General features: G+C 39.5%; 5 protein-coding genes across 5 annotated transcripts; all 5 read right to left on the bottom strand.

The window, feature by feature from the left end:
• Window positions 1–758: 758 nt before the first annotated feature.
• Window positions 759–2555, bottom strand: apom (apolipoprotein M). Its single transcript, XM_079451478.1, has 7 exons — window positions 2292–2555; window positions 1682–1821; window positions 1523–1596; window positions 1314–1421; window positions 1085–1183; window positions 938–973; window positions 759–841 (listed from the first exon to the last, which is right to left on the bottom strand). Exons 1-6 carry the CDS (start codon window positions 2412–2414, stop codon window positions 957–959), a joined length of 561 nt encoding a protein of 186 aa, XP_079307604.1. The 5' UTR covers window positions 2415–2555; the 3' UTR covers window positions 759–841; window positions 938–956.
• Window positions 2556–4020: 1465 nt separating this feature from the next.
• On the bottom strand, window positions 4021–7141 carry LOC306891316 (uncharacterized protein). Its single transcript, XM_079451454.1, has 3 exons — window positions 6578–7141; window positions 6422–6485; window positions 4021–6314 (listed from the first exon to the last, which is right to left on the bottom strand). The coding sequence occupies exons 1-3, from the start codon at window positions 6878–6880 to the stop codon at window positions 5467–5469; spliced, it is 1215 nt and encodes a 404-aa protein (XP_079307580.1). The 5' UTR covers window positions 6881–7141; the 3' UTR covers window positions 4021–5466.
• Window positions 7142–7512: 371 nt separating this feature from the next.
• Window positions 7513–13108, bottom strand: gtpbp4 (GTP binding protein 4). The gene is made up of 16 exons (XM_079451435.1): window positions 12934–13108; window positions 12173–12343; window positions 11987–12090; window positions 11105–11241; window positions 10924–11024; window positions 10743–10835; window positions 10369–10560; window positions 10218–10283; window positions 9985–10074; window positions 9286–9396; window positions 9074–9203; window positions 8886–8986; window positions 8590–8787; window positions 8329–8394; window positions 8081–8215; window positions 7513–7975 (listed from the first exon to the last, which is right to left on the bottom strand). Exons 1-16 carry the CDS (start codon window positions 12979–12981, stop codon window positions 7823–7825), a joined length of 1896 nt encoding a protein of 631 aa, XP_079307561.1. The 5' UTR covers window positions 12982–13108; the 3' UTR covers window positions 7513–7822.
• A 394-nt stretch (window positions 13109–13502) lies between these two features.
• On the bottom strand, window positions 13503–20768 carry slco5a1a (solute carrier organic anion transporter family member 5A1a). The gene is made up of 10 exons (XM_079451421.1): window positions 19655–20768; window positions 18383–18826; window positions 17417–17549; window positions 17114–17316; window positions 16779–16943; window positions 16506–16704; window positions 16249–16408; window positions 15455–15690; window positions 15315–15379; window positions 13503–15237 (listed from the first exon to the last, which is right to left on the bottom strand). The coding sequence occupies exons 1-10, from the start codon at window positions 20052–20054 to the stop codon at window positions 14786–14788; spliced, it is 2457 nt and encodes an 818-aa protein (XP_079307547.1). The 5' UTR covers window positions 20055–20768; the 3' UTR covers window positions 13503–14785.
• Window positions 20769–20943: 175 nt separating this feature from the next.
• lactb2 (lactamase, beta 2) lies at window positions 20944–23632 on the bottom strand. The gene is made up of 7 exons (XM_079451473.1): window positions 23374–23632; window positions 23066–23229; window positions 22733–22859; window positions 22463–22641; window positions 22129–22277; window positions 21632–21719; window positions 20944–21511 (listed from the first exon to the last, which is right to left on the bottom strand). Exons 1-7 carry the CDS (start codon window positions 23493–23495, stop codon window positions 21471–21473), a joined length of 870 nt encoding a protein of 289 aa, XP_079307599.1. The 5' UTR covers window positions 23496–23632; the 3' UTR covers window positions 20944–21470.
• Window positions 23633–24332: the final 700 nt, after the last annotated feature.

Below are 24332 nucleotides of genomic sequence, written 5' to 3'. Positions count from 1 at the left end.
AAATGAAAATATTGCTTTTTAAAAATAGTTGTCATTTTATACCAAAGCATAAAAAGCTGGAAATAACTGAAAGACAATCTATACATTGAACAAAAAGACGTTTAAGGCAAATTTGTCATTATTTTACTGAGCTCAGAAGTCTGTAATGACTCTGTAACTCAATACTTACTGTAGACAAAACACAAAATAACTAAACCGGGTCTGTAGTTACTGTGTATTATTTCACTGTATGAAAGTGAAATGTGAAATTGATCTGTATACACTGTAAAATTAAATCTTGAAATTAAATGTATTTGTATAATTTGCACAGGTACATTTGAACATGACGAACAAAATCAGTTGATAAGAATTGTGAAATTAATAGGGCTTTAAAACTATTTTAGACCCTAAATGTTTTTGGGTTATATTTTTACAGTGTATTTTAAAAAATACTGTTCATTTATCAATAAAAAGCGTTTATATATAATATAAATGCAAATATTGTTGTTTGTTTGGTTGTGTATGCCTATAAAGGCCCTTATTTTAACTCTTATTCTTAATATTCTTTTTACAGCTACACAGTTTTTGCATTTCCACGAAAAGTCCCATCTGTAAATGTAAATTCAGGTTCTGCTGGCAATTTGTGACAAAACAAAAACTAAGGCTGACACAAAGTTTTTTTCATGAACTATTTTTCCAAAATCCCTCATGCACAGGTTCTGTTTGCCCTGGTAATTTTTCCTTCTAGTGATTTACTTAATGAAACTTTAACACAAACCTTTCACCGTTTAGATTTTTATTGAACCCGCTGCAGTGCAAAAGTCACATCCATGACATGAAGATCTTTGCGGCTGCTGGCAACCTTTGAGAATGACACAATGAATCATATAACTGTAGTCGCGAAATGTGTCATATTCAGTAGAAACTGACAGTTTTAAGCTTCAGTGCTCTTACTTACCTCTTTGTTTTGACCAGTTTTATTGTTTACAATAACCTGAAAAAGAAAAAGAAAAGGTTATTTTTAACTAACGTTTGATCAAACGATGATAAACCCCCAAAATAATGTATATTAGGAAATAAGACTAAGACACAAAGTTTGGTTGACCTTTTGTCAGTGGCGTCTTCATAAAATCTTTCATGAGAACACATTCTGTTTTTGACTTAAATTCCTCAATCACATTATCTGGTGTCTTTTCATCACGTGCTGCAATGCAAGATGGACAGATTTATTAAACAGACAGAACTTCTAAAAACACTCTTGTGCTCTTTAACTCGAACCACATCAAAAATGATTCATTCAAATTCATTCACATGAAGATCTAAATAATACTGACAAAATAACATAGCGCTGACTTCGTAGTCTTCATCCATGATCAATATTACGATGCATGAGGGGCAGTTTATCCACCTGCCATCCCAGATTGTCGCAATGGAATCTAAATCTGCTCATATGTGAAATAAATAATGATAGAAGATAGAAGTTATGAATCACATACATGCAGCTCTGCCTGATGTTTTTTTTAAATTGTACAACAATTCGTACCTTCTCTAAAAAGTAATGGATCTGTCATAGAGTGAGCCCAGTAGTTCCAGGTTTTGGTCTGACACTCCTCTCCACTGCGATATCATTGAAAGCAACATTTTCATGCTTCAAACACGCATTGCAAATATTAAAGGCCATTGTTTTTCTGTTTACACTGACCTGCGCCAACGTTCAGTCACTATAAGGGTGAAGTTTGCACCTTTTTGAATGTCAAGAACAGAGCTGTCAGTGGCTTTGATGGACTTTATACCATCTTCATCCCACGCAGCAGCTGCCACGAAATGCCAAGAACCCATATACTGCAAAAAATAAAGAAACGTTTTAATAATCACCGGAAAAAGAAACAAACATTTATATATATATATATATATATATATATATATATATATATATATATATATATGTGAGTGTATGTATATGAAACATACTAAAACATCTACCTTGATTATAAATTACTTACGTGTTTAAAAAAAGTTGCATGTTAATGCAAACATTACCTCCAAAATGTGTTGTAAGAGAAGGAACAGTAAAATGTTTAATTATTTTTAATTACATTCACTATTCTACAGAACTTTTATTAATGAAATAAAAGACATTGGTCATTAGACAAAGGCAGGATGTTTATCTGATCTTTTGTTTAAGTTAGGTATTTGCTATATAATTTTGGCCAGATTTAATAAAGAGACACACATGTCATTTAAGGGCAAGTTGCTCCTGAAGATACCTAAACTGTGAACTGTAAAAGTAGCATTACATGTATGGGTCTTACCTGATCAGAGCTTATGACAGAGGTGGAGAGAGGAGCTGGAGGAATACACGGCACCATACCCTGCATCCCTGTGTATAACAAACCCATTGCTGTTCCAAAGAGACCCCATATTATGTCAATCATATCTGCGTCAATCAGACAACCCTTGTCAGATGCTGGACTGACTTTTTCAGACTGGCAGATGATATGACAGATATTTTTTAAAGTAGTGAGAGTGTCAACCACCTGCGGGTTGTTAGCCTCTTTTCTATTTGATGTATATTTAGCAATGGTTCATCATGTATTTGCCAGGGCAATGTACAAATCAGCAGACCCCAATAAGTTTCCCTGTTCTTTCCTCCCACACACCCTCCTGGAAAACACACATGCATTTAGGTTCTCACAATGTAAACAATTTGCTATTTGCTTATTGTGACTTTTAGGTCCATTTGTGTAATTTCTATTTTGTAAATGCAATTCTGTCATTCTCTTTAGTGAGTTAACATTTACAGAGTTACTTATATTGACAGGTTTTTACAATTGTACAGATGCCTGCTACAATAATGAAATAGAATTAATAAAAGAATAGCATATTTGTAAAACAATCTGTGACATGTGACATTATTGTAAACCGTTCATGAAATGTATGTTTTCTTTCAGAGAACAGAATAAGACTTCAGGAAATAATAAGAGACTACATTAGTAAATTATTATGTGATTAAATATCAATCTGGTGTGATTCCGTGTTATGACTAATACAGGATAAGATAACCCTACTGGACAGTAAGAAAATATCTTGGGGGACGGGGCAGACCTATTTTTATAAAAACACATGGTAACACATTAAAAGAGAACGCATGCGTAAAGCTAAATTGAAACAACAATATCGCAGGCGCATTTTGTAAACATGGACAATTACTTTAAAGTGTAAAGTGCTTGCTTAAAGTCCCAGTGAAATAAAAAAATGTGAATTCTTATTTTAACATGAAATATTGCACTGTGTATATTAAATAGCTTATCAATGTGGGTCCTTTTCTTTTTTAAATTAATGTACCCTCATAATCTTCAGTTAAAATCTGAAAATGCACTTCCGCCTTGAAATGACTATCTATCTCAAATGACGTAAATTAGTCTTGGATGGAGCATCCGTTAACGCCTCCACTTAAACCTGCTGCCAGTTTCATTTCAATATCAACGTAACTGTTTAACCATCCAATCAATTCGCAGTGATAAACGCAAGCCACGACCCCACTAATTTTCACTCGAAAATGTGTCAGAATACGCAAGTAAAAACGATCACAACTTCCGGTGCGCGGGGACTTTAAAGCAAATGTGTTTGCTCACATCTGCACACAGCATTCTGCACAGGCAGCATTGGAGGATAGTGAGAGGATCTTTGTTGAATGTATCTGCTCCATTGAGAGAAGCCGCTCTTGAGCTAACGCAGCTGATCAGAGGTCTGGAAGAGACTATAGTGAATCAAACTGAAGATCTCCTGAAGCAACTTGGAGCAGATTGAAGAAGTGAAGAGGAGTGCTGAGCTGGAGAAGCTCTCACAGATAGATGATCACATCCATTTCCTCCAGGTACACATACAAACCTAAAAAACAAAATCAACGTCTTTGTGTTACCGGCATTTATTATTTGACATACTCTTTTATAGTGAACCTCAGTTTGGCTGAAATGTTGTCCATACATTTGTTTGCTAAAAATTGTGTGTGAATGATTAAGTCCATAATTACAAATGACAATTGTTTAACCATGTTTTTTATTCCATGTTTTGCAGGTAACAAACAATCTTGGTCTTTGAACTGCTCCTCCAACTTGTTCTCAGTCTCTTGCAATAACAATAAAACAGAACTCCCCAAAGAGCCTCCTTCCATGAATAGGAGTGCATGTATTACATCGGAAGATCTCTTCTACAGCTGCTCTAAATTCACTAAGCCTCTCTATTCTGGGTTTTGTTTATTTAATGACGTTAAAGCAAAACTGTGTAGAATAAACTTGAGTGTGATGAAACTAATTACTTTAGCAATGGCACTAGCCAGACTTTCCTGTTTCAAGAGATGTGTCCAGGTTTCCATACAGTACTTTTTAAACCGAGGACACTGCCAGTTTCAGCTGTTAGGCTCATCTTTCAGTTTTTGTCTTTAGTCTCTAATCTTCAAAACAAAATGTCTACAAGGCCCTTTTAACTATTGTCGGGGGATACATTTTTAGATAAAACCAAGACACGGAAAATTTACACGGAAAAGAAAATTTACACGGAAAAGTCATGTTGCAATGTCTCTTTGTCATGACAATAATTTCACACACTCGCAGACTTCGGGTAATCTCGGATGGGTTGATAGCTAGTTCATTTGTAAGTAGTATTAAGTTTATATACGATATCAAGAAACAAACACATTAGAAACGTTAGGACAGTTGTTTTGTCCAACATTTATTCTACTAATACTATTAAATAAAACTGACAGAGTGTAAAACCTTATTAAATCTAATTTAGATTTCACTAAACTCATTAAAATAACCACACATTATCCTGTACATCAAGTACATCTTTATGTGCAATCCCGTATTTCTTGTTGAACATGTCAAGTTGATGTCTGTGTACGCGCGCCCTTAAGAGTCTTAAAGTGATAATTAACCCAAAAATGCAATAATGTTTTTTCAAATATTCACTGCCATGTCAATCAAAACTTGTATATTACTCTTTTCATCGGCACAACACAAAATAACAGATTTTGAGAAATGTCTCAGTGGTTTTGAGTCTATACAATGCAAGTCAGTGAGGGCTAGTGTTGTTTGGTTACCACCTTCTTCAAAATATCTTTTGTGTTCAGTAGAAAAAAGTAAGTCTTATAGGTTTGTAACTACACAAGGCCTAGAAAATTATTAAGATTATTTTTGGGTGAACCATCCCTTTAATATGAGTTTTGGCTCACATAGATGTTTTAACCCACATTTATTGGCTTCCATAAGCAGGTTTTACTAAATATTTAACAGAAAGAATCTCATCAGTACAAAAAATCAAGTAGCTTCTCAGGTTTTTGTGTTTCATGCCGTAAAAACAAAGAGCAAAACATTTGAAAGCTTCAGTCAGCTGCATGACACCCCCACAGCACCTTTTGTTTATATAAATATGAAAAAAGTAAATAGACAAATATGGCATCCTGCATTCTCTCTGTTTCTGTAAAAGTCAAGGCAGTGATTCTTGCTGAGTGTGTGATGGTACATGTGAGAGTGTGTGTAAGTCAGGATGGTGTTTTTTGGTGTGTATGCGCAGATACTGCTTTCCTGCGAACCGTTTCCCACAGCGTGTGCACTCGTAAGGCCTCTCCCCTGTATGGACAGTCTGGTGAGCCGTGAGATGACCAGATTGAGTAAAACGCTTCCCGCACTGCTCACAGCGATACGGCCGCTCTCCCGTGTGAATGCGCATGTGTGTGTCCAAACTCTGCGACGTTGTGAAACTCTTTCCACAAATTGAGCAGATGAAGTGTCTCTTGCTGGCGCCGTCTAGCCGCAGAGTGCCCAGTCGCCCGTAGAGACCCAGTCCTGAGACGTGCCCCAGGGCAACAAGCCTATGTGCAGCATACAAAGTGGAACTATGGGATACAAGAGGATCAGACCCACCAATCCTCTGCGGAGAGGTCTGTGAGTGTGCGAGGGTGTTACGGACAGAGTGAGCGGCCCAGTCAGAGACCAGATCCAGATCTGGCTTCACGCACAAATCTTCCTGAAACACTCGAAGATGGGAGGCCTGTGTCTCCGACAAGGTTTGCGAGAGGGAGAAGGAAGCATCATCCGAAACGGTCAAATCAACACTGGAGTGCTGGGACTCGTCGGCACCTGAGTGCGTGTCTGCAAATGTTAGTGTATGAGAGTGAGAGTCTTGCTCAGGGGAGTGTAAATGTGTGTGACAGTGTGGGTCATGCACGGGGGAGTGTGTGAGCATGTGGGAATCCTGCCCTGAAATTTCAGACACTTCTGGTTTGAGAGATTCGCGAGTTACTGCACTTTCACCATCATCATCGTCATCTTCCTCTGTCGAGAAACATATCAAATAAAAAAGTTGTTTTGCAACAGTCCATGATGTGAAATAAGTTTTAACTAAAATTTAAAAAATGACCAGGTTTCCCTACATTTCTCACCTCTATGGGGGGTCTGCTCTAGACCTTCCTGTTTGATCTGAATCAGATCTCCATCCTCGAGAGACTGAAAATGAAAAACAAAACATTACGCACGTGCATGATTTTAGAGAAACATCAATATCATCACAACATTAACTTTTCAAAACAATGTCTCACATCGGCTGAAGCCCCCCGGCTGGTGGATTCTACTCCGGACGTGTTTTTGCTCACTGGCGCTTCGCGAGCGTTGCTGTCACAGCGAGCGTCGTTCTCGTCACAGAAACCCCGCGTCGCAATGATAGAATCTATGAGCTGGAGTTTCCGTCGGAGCTCCTCGTTTTCCTTCTGGTGGCGCGAGATCTCGAGGTGTAAAACGGCGTAGCCGTCGTCCACCAGTTCGCAGATCTCCGCCACCGCCGCACGCGTCAGCGTCTCCATGATGGTCGCGAGCTGGGTGTGAAACGCCCGGTAATTCGCCATCCTCTGAGCTCGGGCCGTCTGCAGGTCCGCGGGCAATTGTGTGAGTGTCAACTAATTTATATTACAGTGAAGACTTCTTTCGTCGGCCGTAACGCGTTGTTTTCCTGTGATGTTTTGATGTGCAGTTTGAAATGGTGTAAAACGCTTCGAGACTGTTGCTATAGTGGAGGCTGAGATTGTTTCCGGGAGATTCGCTTAGATGCTGTCAAAATAAAAGTCCTGGTGCTTCAGACTGTAATATACAATATTATGTGCAGTCTCGAGTTAAACGATGTCGAAATAACATAATTGTTAATATGATCACAAAATTAATTTCTCATTCCACACAAAAAAACTGCACACTGTTCATTTCTGTAACAGCACTAAATGACACTACCTTCAAAAAGCCTGACGGGATGGTTCACCCAGAAACTCAAAACAATTCATCACCGTCAAAACCCGACTTTCGTCTGTAGAAAATGTCAAAAGGCATTTCTCAAAATTTTCCCACAGAAGAAAAGTCATAGGTTTTGAAGGATGAATAAATGACAAACTGGTTATTTTTGGGCAAACTATCACTTTACAATTTCATTAAGTTTGTTAAAAAGAAATCTTGATCAGTTTACACAGACAAAGGATTATTGACACAAATGAAAGGCTTAATTATTTCAATGTTTTATTTAACTCCCGCTGCATACATTAGCTTGAGGTCCAAATTAATATTCTGTTTTTTAATAAAGAGCTCAAAACTATGATCGTGCACATGCCAGCACCCCCAGAATCATACACAAGACCTGGGATGATTACGTACACGTAAATAACATCATTCTTTCATTTTTACAGCAGTTTTGCCCTCTGTATCAGAAAGAATTACTAAAATATGGATTAGGATATTTTTTTATTAATAAAGGCATATAGGGCAGGTGTAAGATGTTCAAACAGATATAATTGGTGAACAAGGAATTATCTGCGACTGGTGGAACCAGATTTCCTCTTCCCAGAAAAGAGATGTTTAGGTTTGAGGTCAAACACATGTCGGTCAGCTTCTCCCTTCTTGCCCTGTCTGTTCATTTCCTTCTGAGAGTTCTTCATCATGAGCTTCGCCTTCTTAAACATCTGGGGGAAAAGAGGATAGACAAGTCAACTTTCTGCTATATTTATATTCTTGTTTAAAATATTGTTTAAAAATCTTCATTTCATAGCAGAGACAGCTGTAGGTACCTTTACATCTCTGACTCCTGATTGGTCCCTTGGAGGCCTTGAGGCACTCTGACTGCGAGTGCGTGATGTCGGTGGGGCTGACACTTCCCTCTTTCTTTTCCGCACCAGAGAGCGAGACCTCCGAGCATAGTGACTCTATAGGTACACACGATAAACACGTGGTAAATAAACATAGAAACCCATATAGCATGCAAAAACATTCATGCGTGATAACAAAAAAATTACAGTAAAAGCGTTAAGATGCTTACATCATCTTTATCTGTCATGTCCAAACCCAGATCAGACATATCCTTCTCCAGAGTGCCTCTTTCCACCTGCATCCACATACATCAATCAAATCATTACATTTTTTAACAAGCGGAATATTGAACAGTTTGCAAAAACTGTGATTGTGACATAGGCATTTTGGAGATTCATTCAAATGCACTTTTTATTCAAATAAATAACTATAATAACTGACTATCTAAAACTATCTGCTATCATTTTAACACCAAAACAGCAAGGCACACCTTTTTGGCTGTGCGGGGCATTCTGGGTCCTTTTGTATCTTTTTCTCTGGATTCGAGAATCTTCAGTTTACGCTTCTCTCGAATCTGATTGGCCAGCTGTCGAATCTCCTGCATCTCCTCGTCCTCAGTCTCTTCCTCGGAGTCATACTCCCCAGCCTTCTCGCGCAGTTCCTCTTCCCGTTCTAAGTCTTCCAGCCTCTGAAAACAAGATGGAGAAATGAGAGAGAAAAGAATCAGAACAAATTTCAAAAAGTGACATGAAGTCTGAGGAAGAAATGTTTGATTGCGTTTCTCACCTTCATGATCTCTGGGTCGATGTAATCGGCGATATTGTGTCCCTCCCAGATCTCAGGAACCCTATCCTGCCTTTCATCCGGATTCATCAAATCCCAGTATTCTAAACACACACAGATGTACTGTCAGACATGACTGAAGCATGAATATATTTTGAGTACATAAAAGTATATGTGCGTGTGTCTTGTACTCTGCAAGTCCAACGTGTAGTCATCTCCCAGCTCAACTTCAAGGTCTCTCTCCAGCTTGCGTTTCGGAGCATCTGTCTCCATTGCTTTCTTTCGGACCAGTGCCCCATCTGGAATAAATGGAGGTCTTTCCTGCAACACAAATCGACTAATTAACATAAAAACCTATATACACAACTGTGATTTGTTATGATGTTTGTGACAGTTACTATACCTTCTGATCTCTTTTGTTGGGCATTGCCAGGTGGAGTCTGTTCAGAACATCATGGACCTTCTTGCCCTTCATCTTTGAATCCACACGGTGTGCCAGCAGCTGATCACAAGCCTGTAAATAAACACACAAGTTGTATTTTCAGTATGCTGCACCAGATCAGGGATAGTTCACCCAAAAATGAAAATTAAGTCCTGAATGACCTACTCTCTAGTTGTTCCAAACCTGTATACATTTCTTTGTTTGGCTAAACAAAGAGAAATATATTTGGACAAATGCTTATAACCACAGTTCTTGGACCCCATTGACTACCATAGCTGAAAAAATGACACTGGGTGTCAAAAGTGCCCCAGAACTGTTTGTGGTTCTACGTTCCTCAAAATATTTTCGTGTTTAACAGAACACAAAAATGACCATGTATTTTTTCCTACTATGGTAGTCAATGAGGTCCAATAACTGTTTAGTTACAAGCATTCTTCAAATTATCTTTCTCTGTGTTCATCAAAACATAAAAAATGTATAAAGATTAGGAACAACTCGAAGGTGAGTAAATTATGACAGACTTTTGAGAGGGTGAATGATCCCTTTAAGTTTTATTGCTTGTTGCACCACATCTGGTTAGGACACAATGTTAAACACCTGGTGAATAAAGCTGATTTTAAAGCGTGTGCTAGGGAACTGAAGGTGACTAGCTGATCTTACCTCAGTCTTCACCAGCATCACTCCCTCTTCTGTCAGAGAGCTAGTCTCGATCACTGTGATCTCCTCAGCAATGAGGTCCGAAATGATTTTCTATATACACATACAGAGACCAGTTAGAATGTTCCAAATGCGACAGTCTTCAAAATTTAACGAACAGTGGCTTTTAAACCTTTTTTTTATTTCCTGCTTATATTGAAATACCAATAATAATAGTAGGTAAAAATCTCACTCACCTGATTCTCTTCAGACAGCTCGCTGATCTTCCTTACGTCACACTTATTGGCCATCACGATCAGAGGCTGCATCAGATGCAAACAATCATGACTGCTGTTTCCTAACAATGGCGCTGTATTATTCCGTTGTATTTATTGTGTGTTTGTGTACCTTGTTGGCAAACAGCGGCCTTATATTGTTGAACAGTTCTAACTGTTGGGAAAGTGTGTGCCCGCACTGCTCAGACAGATCCATGATGTAAAGCACAGCGGCACGCAGGTGAGCCAGAGCTGTGATGGCCTGCATTTCTATAGTATTCCTTTCTTCCAAAGGATGATCCAGAATTCCAGGGGTGTCAACAACCTACACATTCACGGACAGATCAGCAGGAGCCACGACTAGAAAAATATTGCTATATGAAACGCTAGAATTTCAAATTTATTGAAAATTATTGCTATATGAAACCCGCAAATTTCAAATTTGACAAACCGTCTAATATGATTATAATAAATTATGTCCCATTATTCATAGCGCTAATCACTCACCTGCCAACGCAGGTATTTGTAATCCATGTGACCCACGAATAAAGATTTGGTGGTGAAGGCATATGGCTGAACCTCCACGTCAGCGCGGGTTACCTGCAAACAGCCCAATAACACTTAACATTAAAATCTGCAATGTTAACACTTTGTGTGTGTGTTTGTTTTATGTTTAACATAAGCGAACCTTGTTGATAAAGCTGGACTTGCCGACATTTGGGTATCCACATAGAAGGAGGGTTCTGGTGTTCGGGTCAATAGTGGGTAAACGGGACAAATGCTGCCGGACTGTGAGAAAACAAACACTGTTTCCATATACTTAAAAAGCACATCTGAACAACTGTGTGAGAGTCAATAAGCATACGCACCTTGTTCCAAATACTCCAGGCTCTGTTTCTGTCTTTTTAAGATGGTGCACATGCGACCCAGCGCTGCCCTTTTCAGCTGTTTGCAGCGATACAGCGAGTCTCCGTATTTCATCAGGCGCACATAATCTTTAGCAACACTACACAGACACACATAGTACATAAGATAAACCTCATCAGATCGTACTTAAGAGACTAAATGTGAAAATCATGTATAACCCTATACTATTGCAGTCACAATGCTTATGATAAAAAAAACCATTTACATATTTAAAAAGTGCACAACAAGGTAGAGAAACACAACAGTTCTAACCAGGTCCAGAAAATACGATCACATAACCCCAATCTTATCAACCCTTCACTGGCTACCCATTAAGTATCGTATTGACTTTAAAGTTCTTTTAATCACTTATAAAGCCTTAAAGGGTTTAGCCCCTACCTACCTAACAGAGCTTCTATCACACTACAAGCCATCACGCTCTCTAAGATCTCAAAATGCACGACTTTTGATAATACCTAGAATAACTAAATCCACCAAAGGGGGCCGAGCTTTCTCATACGTAGCACCTAAACTCTGGAATAGCCTTCCTGATATTATTCGAGGATCAGACACACTCGCCCAATTTAAATCTAGACTAAAGACGCATCTTTTCAGCCAAGCATTCACTTAATGCATCATATGCTAAATAAACCACCAGGAGATGCTGACATTTGATATTATTTACTAGAATAATTTAATTTACTATATAAAACACCATGTAGCGTGTTTTGCCCTTTTTGGGGGGGGGGTTATTTTTCCCCTGTAAAGCTGCTTTGGAACAATACAAATTGTGAAAAGTGCTATATAAATAAAGTTGAATTGAATTGAACAACAGACTGACTCACTTGTCAATCAGATTCTTTGCGATGTTGATCTGACCCAAAGCCAGTTTATAATGATCTTTATCATATAACACATTCATCAGGTCAGCATAGAAGGGGTGGATGTCCTGATAAAAAAAATGAAAATTTAATGATTGAAAAGCATCAGCGTTTGTTTCACTTGTGTTGTGAATTCTGTGTAGGACTTACATCTAGTTTGGGGAAGTCTGTGAGGATCTGAGACAGCCGATCATGGTAGTTCTGCTGGGTAAATTTGACTTTGCGCATATAGAAATGTCTTATTCTGTGAATTTGATAGTGTTTGTGTACGACAGTGGGAGTTTTACGTTGGGTTTTGGATAAAGTCAAATCAATGAAGTCCTGCAGAAAAGGAACAAAAACATTTTACGCGAGTTATGATAAAAGTTTTGCATTAAGAAATACTGTTTATACAATCTTAAAGATCAAGAATTATCAACCCACTTGTCACAGCCATACATAGTATTACTATGAATGTGTAACATTTATCTTCCACGGAAAAGACAAAAACCCAAATGGCTCATTACATTTGCTATTATGAACCAGCTATGTATGTATTTGTGGGTCTTATTCCTGTAGGACTTAATGGTGGCAGCAGTGGCCAACAAATACCGACGAGATCATTATATTTCCATTAAAATGAATGCAATTCCCGTTATAACCATAACATCTGTTAACATTTCTGTGAGGGTTTCTAGGTCATTACATTCGTTTTTTTACATGAATTTTAAACTATCGCAGAATGTTGTCGGTAATAAAACATCGAAAAACACACAAACACATAAAGGCTCGACACCGAATGCACGTGTGTGTGTGATGTTCGAGACACAAACTGTCAGTGTCCGTAATTTACGAAAGCTCGGGCGACATCGCTTCCAACATTTAATCACACATAACGTTACGTGAACAAAAACGAAGGATAAACGTCCTACCTTAGCGGTGGGAACCACCATAATCTTTTTAAAGTTGTAGAGAGCCATGATTACGGTACACGCGACAGCTCTACGGAGCACGCGAAAGGACCGGAACACGTAGCGGACGCGTGTCACGACGAGAAACCCACGCGGCAACGTACCGACTCGATCACAGCGCCGCCTACTGGTGGGCGGGGCCAGGGTGCTTAACACGACGTGCATATTTATGATTAAACATACAGTGTTGTTAAAACTATTTGAACAGGGAATTATTTCATTAAATATATGGGCCTGTGGTGACTACAATTACATGCAAGTATCAAATATGAAAAGGTTTTAGCCAAAGGTTTTCACCGTACTGATCACTGATCAGATATCTTTAATTTTCAATACTTACTTAAAATACTCATGTGAAGTCTCTTAAATTGTGTTTTTAAAGCATGGTTTTCCATAGTCAATTGTCACATAACGGTCAGTGTTTTAATAGCATGAAAAATAATGTATTAAATAATTGTTGTATCATGCAGGGATTGAATAGAGAATCATAAAGTGAACAGGAATTAAATATACCACACAAAGAACAATTTCATTTAAACATTTTTATTGACACAAATCATTTATTTATATATGTACATGTAAACCAAAACAGTTAGTTAATAATTTCTCCAGGTTTGCTATTGGTAACCAAACCCTGGCACACCTTCAAATAAATAATCGTATTAATGCATCATCTGTTCACAAACAGCGCACAATAACAAAAGAATGGCTGGAATAAAGGTGAGGAAAAACATTTCATCACCTGTAGTCCAGTAAATGTGTAGACTCTGCTCTGCTTCTATCGAAGTCATATCATGATCAACTGGTTTCTGTTTAAAGCTGGTTCAGACAGTTATTGAATGTTTTATAATAACCCTGTTATGATGAACACCACTAATACTTGATAGCAGAAGATGTGCGTGTTGAAGTTTTTAGAAATTTGATGACATGATGTTTCGCTGATATGTCATGCATGTTTTGTGTACATGTCATTTACACAGATGACGGTTGACCACCAAAATCAGATGCAATCAAGACCAAGGGAAGGTGACATGAATACTGATATGATGCACAAAAGTCAAACGGTAAGACAATTAGGACACACAAAGAAATTTTGTCAGACACTCAAAATAAGTGGCATAAATAAGGAAAAGAGCAAAAATCTAGTTTCATCCCTCAACCCCCTCAGTAAATTTCTAACTACTATGTTAATATGGTTTGCATGGAGACCGTGCTGTGGGAGGAGTTTGCAGTGTGGGAGGGCTTATATGATTTAGGTGGAGTTAGCGATATGGGAAAAATTCTCAGTTTGGGGAGCGTTAATATGTCGGGTGAAGACTTTTGAGTTGGCAAGGGCTTGTATGATTTGGTGAAGTAAGTGCTATGGGAGGAGTTTGCCGTTTTGATGAAGATAATATGACTGGGTGGAGTTAGCGCTGTAAGAAAGGTTTGTAGGGTAGGTGGAGCTAATATATTTTTGACAGTGCTATGGGAGGAGTTTGCATAGTAAAGGATGCAGTCTCTTTCCCTTTCGCTGTTTTCAAAATTGAGATGAGCAAGTAACTATATTCATCTGCTAGGAAGAGCGTGTGCGCAACCTACATGACACCTACAGGACATGGAGATATGATAAGAGGTATTTGTCCTACTGAGGTATTCTGTCTAAAAAAGTGTTATTACTAATCAGTGCTTTACAAATTGACTGTGTTGAGATCTACTTGAAGTGTCTGTGTGTTTAAAAAAAGGCACCAGCAATGGCTATAAGCAACTGCCTTCAGAATTGTATGATGTATGAGTGTGCATGCATGTGTACTGGTGTGTGGTTACACTTCTCTTAGACTCCCACTTTCTCAAGAGACCGTATTGGTGGAGTTATTGCTTTCAGGCCATTGCCAGGGCAACTGTTACCACGGCTAAGGGAGTGCCCATTTGGCATTGCAGCGTGGGTGTGTTCAGGTGGGCGTGGCAGGAAGACAGGACAAGAGCGTGTGCGGGCGTGGCCTTTGTGACCTCCGGCGTGGCAGATGAGGTGGCTCACCGTGTCCAGAGGAGAAAGAGTGTGCGGATGTGTGTTCGTCTGCTCCTCACGGCGCTTCAGCGAATACCAGGTGAGAAAGATGAAGAGGAAGCCCAGGAACTTCAGGCTTGCTGCTAACCCGAAGTAAACAAACCGAAGGGATGTGACATCGTACTCCCAGCAGGATCCATGGAAACCGCAGTCTTGCTGCCACAACATACAGGTGGTGTCAATCACAGCTCCAAAATAAATCGGAGTGGGGATGTAAGCTGTAAAGAGGCAAAGACAACATATTGAAAACTCCTCCAACTTATTATTAGATTCTGCCAAATCCAGTCAGTCTTACCAAGAGTCCTGAGAAGAACAAACTGCATTCCTAGAGCAAAAGGCCTGTCCTCCTCATCCACCGACCTGCTCGAAGAGAGAGAATGAATAAGAAAGAAAAAAAGAGAGAGAGACAATAGCTTACAGTATAAAGAGACGGACCTGAGCGTAACGATGATGACGGACGGCTGCCCACAGGCGGTTATTAGAGTGACGATGAAGAGGAAAATGAGGAAGGTTATGAGCGTTCCGCAAGTGCGTTCGCACTTTCCCGCCAGCGCGTAACCGTTCTCGTTCAGGTATGTCTTCACGATCACCACCTGCAGCTCGTGGTTTCCCCCCGACGGAGTGATGACCTGTCTGCTCTGAACGCATGCACAGTCTGAATAGTTTCTGATCTGAGTGGGGGACAGAGAGGTGTTTTTAGACCCATATGAAATAATCAAATTAAGTGCAAATTCATTCTGATCTCAGGGTAGCCAAATGCATGAAGGGAAACTAGTCACAATTCAGCTTTCATCGGCTTGTGTACGTTTTTATATTAATTTATTAAAATAATAAGCCACTCACACTTATAGTGACATAGAATATGTGATTTCCGTCATATTTTCGAAGATATTTCTGTCTTTATGCCATTAAAAATGAAGGTACAGTGGCTTACTTGTTTATTCATAATTATGTAAACGAAGACGCAGTATTTTTAAATCTACCCACTTAATTTGCAAAGCATGTCAATGTGATATTTGCTCAATTTGAACCTACCGAAAATGCACACTTGCTGTACAACAATTTCTTGTGCTGTTTTTTAACTGTCAGAAATCAAGCATAATGTTTTGCACCAGTCACATGTTTAAAACAGTGGATGTCAAATTGTAAAAATAAATAAACTAAGCTAACTATTAACCTGTTTTTACTTCAAGGGGATCTGTGGGCAGTGTAAACATAAAATAACTCACTCCTGAGGTGTAGTTGGCAATGTTGCTGCAGCCAGCCAAGCATGGGTTAAAATATGTAATGCCATCCGAACCACAGACAGGTGCGTACTCGTGGATCCTGCAGCCGCAGTTGACGTTACAGCTTCCCGTCAGGTTCCGGTGAGACAGAGTCAGGGTGGGCCTGCAAAATGCAGATCGAACATCATTCAGTCCAGCTCATGTTTGGCAAAGAGTGTCTGTGAGTCATATTTATGTGTCTGGAAGCTCTTCTCCATTACCCGGTGGTGTATGGGATATTGATTCCGCCGAGGTTGATGCTCTCACAGCCGACAATGAACAGCGTAGAGAAGCAAAGAAGGGACACACCGCTGCAAATCATGGCAAGCTTTGCTGCTTCTCTTGCACCCAGTTTCAGCTTCTTTATGATGTAGCCACCGAGAACTATACCCACACCTGCACTTGGCACAATGATCAGACCTACACACACAAACACGGATTAATAAACACACACTGAATGCTATGATCAGATCCGCACGTGGGTGTTTTTGTACCTGTGTATATACTGGCATTAGATGCAGGGACACTGAATTGAGACTCAATAAATTTGGGAATGAAAGTGATGAAAGCCGTGACGATGGCACATTCCGCTGTGTACGACAAACTAACAAATAAAAAGGTCACATTGCTCAGAATTCGTACTGCTGCTTTGGGCAAATCTGGTGAAAGAAAAAGAGAGAATTTTTATTACACATTTGTATCCGTTCAATGTAAATTATAATTCAAAATGTAGAACTAAATCCAAATTAAAACATCTCACAAAATCATTAAATAGCAATCTAGATTACAGATGTGGTTTAGATTATTTTGGGAAATTTTTGATCTTCACCTTTGATGTTCTTGTCAAACCCCATGGAGGATGAGACGGCCTGGCTCTTTTCCTTCATCATCTCATCATCACTGGATACATCTCCAGTCTTAATCCCATGCCTCTTACTTTTCTTGTGGCGGGGCGGAAGTTTTTTAGGAAAGGAAAACATGGGGAAGATTACCAACAGCATTGCCACAGCACACAGGAGGAAACCGCTCCACCTGAAAACAAGATGAAGAGAATTTTAATCCTTACATAGTGCTGATTAACTACATCAACAGAGAAAGAAAAAGCCGGAGAGAGGGAAAGAGATTGCCTTACCAGTTTCCCACAAACCGTGGGTCACTCTGGTCAATACTGACAATGGTACCAGGGTCAACGTAGAACCCGATCAGAATCCCACCCAGCAGATACCCGGCAGCTGGTCCAAGAGCTCCCATTACATACATGATAGCTACACATAAACACACACAAAGAGTATTACAGACCTTCTTTGACTATCTCAGGCTATTGTATGTATCTTGACATTTTCTTTAAATATCCGCTACTAACAAAGTGTTTTGTTTATGCCCTTTAAGCGTCTGCTTTTAAACTATATATAAAGAATTCAGATGCAAAACCCTGTAAATTCGTCAGAATGAGCCATTTCGATCTACATACACTGACATGGAATTCACCATGTTGTTTCTACAGTAGCCCTAAATAGACAAACTGCTCTACAGAGGGCGTTTCATAAATAGATTAGCTCCTTTGGCAAAGAAGCGAGAACATGACAACATCTTAGTCCTGTGTCAGCCACCATAGTGTTTTGAAAGGGAAAGGTTGGCTAGATGACACTCAATTTCATGGGAAGCTTTAAGTAGATGTCACTTTATGTGTTAAAATCTTTAAAAGGGCATTTCCAAATCACCACAAGACACCTGTGTCTTAAGGCGGATGCTTGTGTCAATTTATTTTATACATTCGTAGCAAGATTAAATTTTATTATCTTTCAGAAAACACTAGTACTTACTTTTAGTTCTATTCTGTCCATTCTCATAAACAAACAAGTACAAGCTAGGTATACTGTGATTTAGCCAATTGTGCTCAGTCGTGAAGCACTTGTACATTTTGTTATTTTGCTATAGTGATTCCTTTGTTCCTCAATTCCTAAGTCACTTTGGATAAAAGGATATGCTAAACGACGAAATGTAAATCTAAATGTAAATTATTTCATCAAGTGTTCTCTATCAGCACGAACACTAAGAAAACATGGGCAGATAACTAACACACACACACTACACGTACCCAGGTACAGAGATGCATTCTCTTTCTTCACATTGTCATCCAGGTAAGTTGGCCCAAGTGTGTATATGGGAGTCGAACCCATTCCCACTAGGATCTGAGCGCAGATGAAAAGCACTACGTACAGAGCGTGCTCACTCTCCTCGCGGTCTCGCTGGCACCTGGACATCGTCTGCTTCTCCTGCCCACTGCTGTTCCCGCTTGCACACAGTCCTTCACCCCCTACCGTGCTGTTCAGTTCTTCCAGTTGATAGGGTGGGGAGATGAAGTGAGGTAATGAAAAGAGGGCAGCCCCCACTGCAATGAAGATGCCCCCTATGGCCAGCCAGCGAGGTCTTTGTCCCCGGCCACCGAAGTAGCTGATGAAGACCACAACGATGAGACTACCGATGTCAAAACAGCTGACTAGCAGACCTGACTCTGAGCTCCGCAGACTGTAACGCTTTTCTAAAAAGTGGACATTTAATAAAACATGTCAAAACATTACATTTACACATTTGGCAGACACTTTTAACCAAAGCGACTTACATTACTATACATTTGTTTCTGGGTATGTGCAATCCCTGGCATTGAACCCATGACCTTGGCATTGTTAGCCATTCTCTTAACACTGAGCTAGGAATTTCAGTTGTCTGATTATAATATTAGAGTGCAAAGGAGAGACATTATTAAAACATTTCCAATGGTTTCAATTATGAATGATTGACTGTTTACTATTAAAACTTTGGTAAAACTTTACATTAAGGTACCCTTTATGAAGCATTTATAAATGTGTTCATTAATGATTAATATGTAATTTACAAATGAAAAATTAAATAATAATATCATAATAATAATAATAATGAATCTGCTTTCCAGTCTAATAAATAAATAAATAAATACATTTATTAAGCATTTATAACATGTGAGTTAAACATGGCTCACTATTTGGCCGCTTTCGTTAGAATCCCTCTTTTTATTCATGCAGTTATAACTGCTTCATAATGCATTTTTTAATGACTTATTTATCATTAATGAACACATTACGAAATGCTTTATAAAGGTTACCTTAATGTAAAGTGCTACCAAAACGTTTATGATATTCCATTGTTTGTTGTGTTTGGTCTTATTCTAGGATGTAATGGTTTTCAATTGGTACCCATCCACCAAATAACATCCCAACGTATTACCAGAAAAAAATCACTATATCGATACAATTTCCATTATAACCATTTGAATTCATGTGATAGTCTCTAATGATTTTTTCAACAGAGTGCTCGAGGTCAGGTATATTACCTATTGTGGTAATGACGCTGCTGAGATATCCGGACACCATCAGTGACTGAATAAAGGTGAGATAACACATACAGAACAAGAAGCATCGGGAGTCCGACAGGATCCTGTCCACATAGCGTCGCACCGGGATCTGCGGCAGTCTGAACCTCACGAGCACGGCGGCACCGCGACCCTCCGGCTCACGACACTCTGTCCTGACCGGAGAGCCGCACCGGGACGAGCCGTGCGGACCGGACAGCAGCGTCTGATCCGCCTCCGGAGCCTGATTCTCGTTGAGCGTAGGAAGGCTCTTTGATTTCAAACCTCGAGTCGATTCCTCGCACAAGCAGGGGTACGGGAAAGATTTCACGGGTGCGAGCCCCCCTCCCCCCGGTTTCCCTTTAGCACCGGATGCCATCATGACGGGTAGCGTAAGATTCACCGTTTATTGTAGCTTGTTTAGTACACACACGCACACGGATGCACTGACATAGCAGCATACACACAGCTAAACCAGATGCATCTAATCTGTGTCACGGCAAAAACACTTATGCTGCTTGTGGGAAATGTGTCGTGTATTGTTAACGTTATAACCAAAAACAGATCACATCGGTACTGTTACCACCGGCTGCTCTGACCCCGTTATAATATAATAACGAATGAGACGCCATCAAAACAATAACACATCAATGTACCTTATATTAATAAACAGCTATGATTTAGTACACAAAACTCGAACTATATAGCACCATTCAGGTCTCGATTTGACACGATATTACTAAAACAACGCACTAAATTGACAGTCGATGTAGCGCAGAGGACTCACGCGCCTCTGCGCGTATACTGCAGCGGCGCGGCGCGCGCGTTCGGCCGCATCACACACGAGCATTCTGCCCCGTTGTCCGTTTCACATTAATAACCCCGATTACTTCCATTTGCTCCATTAAACGGCGATCTTCCCCCTACTTTATACGCAGCTTCGCCATCGGGTTAAGTCCTTACAGCGTGATCGAAAGATCCTTGTCCTTGGACGGCGAGAGAACAACACGGCACCTCGGTTAGCGGCATTGACTATAAGCGCAATTGGATCCGCACCGCTGCAGGAGACAGTCACCTACTCGTTAACTTCCGGTTCGGAATCCTTTTGTTGACACCAACATAAATAGGACTGTCGGATTTTAACTCATAGACGACATTAGCTCATATTCCGTTTTATTCCCCAAACCTATGGGAATTGTAATTAAAATAACATTTTTAAGTAGTATCACATGCAATGTATGGACGCTTCTCTAATCTAAAGAAATCAGAACGCAATCTTTAAACATCCTTATTTATTTATTTACAAAAATGTACATTTATTAAGTATATTTGCACATTTCAGATCAAGAGTGATCTAGCTGGGTGGGATTAATTCACGAGAAGCTTGACTGATTTAAGCTTTCAGAAACTAAATGATAAAGACCAGGAACACGAGAAACATTTGAAAGTATGCACATTGTAAATGCATCTCCCGAAATATTAAACATAGACATTTATGCGAGAGACACATGGGTAAATTTCACAAGGGTATTGTGACAAGCTTATTCCATAACGCAGTGAAAATATGCCCACAAAGCAAGCAATACAAGAGCGTTTCATTGAATTGTATCTTTTCTATGGCAGAGGTTTTGGTAGTAGCCTTCTGTCTTCCAAATTTCTAGGTGGGACTCGGTCACATGCAAAGGTTAAACAAATCAGGTATGTTTCCACCTAAAAGGAACATCCACAAAAATCCTCACACAATGTCAGTCTACTGGCAAGGTTTTATAAAATGAGGATGAATTAGACTGAGAAAATGTCACAAATTGCTTTTCCACTTCTTTTCTTCCGAGCTTTCAGCTGTAAACAAACAAAAGAATACATGTCATGAATTGTATATGTGTTTATTGCAAACCACAGGAGTCACATGTGTACACACATATGCGCACAGATAAACATCTGCACATTACACACACATACCCGGTGAGATCTTTCCTTCCTTGTGAAGTTTCTTTAAATGGTGCAGCAGGTTTACCTCAGCTGCTCTGTGCAGGTGCTCAGGGGTCTCCTAACATTTACAAAATTACAAGAAAAACATTAAATAACTATAATTGCAAGAAAAAACTCACAAATACAAAAAAAATAATACTGTGTGTCATGGGTCTAATGGGTGTACTATTATCAGTAACCACATTGAGCCGAACCCAACTGTTTGTACTAACCAATGTCCAAAAGTCTGAGATTACCAGTAAAACTTGTAAAAATGCTACGACGATTTATTTGTATTGTTCCAAAAAAACATCTTGTGTTTCAACGGGAACAAGATAATCTACAAGTTAACATAGTCAATGTCCATTTTTTGTGACCTTTTGTGATATACTGTCGGTTTTATAGTACACTAAATTACTCTGATTCGGTCTAATTAAACAGCTAATTCCAATAAGGCTGAATTGAGATCACTGAGGAAAGGGCTGTACCTTGTACACCACTTTGACTAATTGGCTGGAGGTAAATGCAGTTCTACTGTTCTCCTGTAGAACCTTCAAGATCTGCTGTTCTCTTGCATTCCGGTGGGTTATGTACTCACAAATCTTTGATCCTGCATCCTGCACAACTGGCCCGTGGCCTGAAACACAAATTGAATAGCGTGTCAGTGAAACTGTGATATCAGCATACAGCTTTCCTGTAGCTCAGTGGTTAGAGCACGGCGCCAGCAAAGCCAAGGCCTACTCGCTTTTGTATAAAAGCATCTGCCGAATGCGTCAATGAATTCTAAACAATTAAAAGAAAACATTTGCAACACACACTTACCTGGATATATGAGGTCGGCCTTCACACTGAGCAGCTTCTGCAGTGACTTCATGTAATCATGGAGGTCCTCAAACACAGCCGTGCCCTCTCCTAGGATACAGTCACCCGAAAACACGGCCTGCTCTTCCTCCAGCAATAATGCCATATGGTCATCTGTGTGACCGGGGGTAAATAACACCCTACATATAGACACACACAGAATATAAAAACTTTCTTTCCAATTGAAATAAATACACACCTAAAGCAGCCTTAAAAAGTGTATGCGTTTACCGTAGTGTGGCCCCTTCTGTCTTTATTACTTCACCATCACTGAGATATGAGTATTTCCTCTTTGCGTCTCCAATTCCTTCTTCCTGTGGAGGAGACCGGGGGAGCTTACTGACTCTCAGCTCTGCATCTGTGTGACACAGGCACTTTTGACACGGGCACACATTTTCGATTTTCTTGTAAAATTTTGGTATGCTGACCCCTAATCCTTACTCTTACCTAAACCTATCTGCATTATAAAATTAATTATTCTCTTTATGGGACCATTAACTCTTAATGCAGAATAAACACCTCTCCGACTCTCAAAAAATGTATTTTAGAAGGTATATTTCTTACCTGTGTGAAAGTTTGAGAGTATGTCCTGTACTCCTCCAGTGTGGTCATGGTGCCAGTGTGTGACCAAGATGTGATGTATAGACGCCTCTTGCTGCCTCAGAGCCTCGCGCAGATTGGCAATATACTCCGGTACCGCAGGTTCGCCTGCATCGATTAACACTCGCCTAATAAAGACACACACACAAGTACACATTCATAAATAAACTGTGCACCGCCATCTCACCTCATACACGTCGTTATGTCTCAATGAAGTACAAAATCTCATGCAACTCCACAGCATGGGTTTGTTTTGAGCGATGTAACGTTACCTTCTGCCAGTTCCGATCAGGTATGTGTTGGTGCCCTGCAGTGTCATTGGTCCCGGGTTACAGCCCAGAACACGCACCACTCTCGATGACAGCTGCTCGATACGAGGAATCACCGTGGACATTTTCTTCAGCACAAAACAAGATCAACTCTAAATGACGACCGACAAGTGATCGTTGTAAAAGAACTTTGCACAGGAGTGATCGACTTGACTTCCTGTCACACATTGCAAAATAAAAGTTCTAGAACTCAACAATGTCTGCGATACTTTAAAATGAATAATATTATAAAGTAATAGTCTAATACATTTATTAATCAATTTTGACAATATTTTACATAAAACAATTACACCAATAAAGTAGAGAGGACGATTAGGGAGAAAGTTGTTGTGTCATCCCTATCTCTCTGGCCCCTCATTTGGGATGCTTTACATGAACTGCCCCCCATGACAAACTAATTGAATAGCTTATAGAGGATTCAAAGCAGATATTTATTGAAAGAGATGAATCAACATTATCTTTAAGCTTAACATATTATTGTCTTGCCAAGTTTAGCAGGATGTCTGTTTTTTTAGATACAATAATCAAAAGCTTCTTCCGTTACACTCACAAACATCAGTGTCCATTACACAAATCGATCAGAAATCACTATTACCCTCACATCTGTGGTGTATAAAGTAAAGAAAGAATATTAATAAACAATATAACAGATTTTACTCTGATCATACATTTTTCGTATAATGACATGATAAATAGAAATTACCATATTCATTAATCAAATGACCGGTGTCCAGGTCATCTGAAGGCCAGTATACCACGTCGCTACAACGTTTTCCATGGGTTACATTCACGGCGTTATTTGAGGATGTGGCTACGATGTTTCTGAACTTCAACAAAATTCTTAGTAAAGTAATTACGTCCTCAGAACGTGGTCACAAAGACATGTCAAGGTGACCAAATGA

Source organism: Barbatula barbatula, assembly GCF_947034865.1.
Source record: "Barbatula barbatula genome assembly, chromosome: 3".
Taxonomy (NCBI): domain Eukaryota; kingdom Metazoa; phylum Chordata; class Actinopteri; order Cypriniformes; family Nemacheilidae; genus Barbatula; species Barbatula barbatula.
The sequence above is the reverse complement of the archived record's forward strand: the minus strand, read 5'-3'. Positions and strand labels throughout refer to the sequence as shown.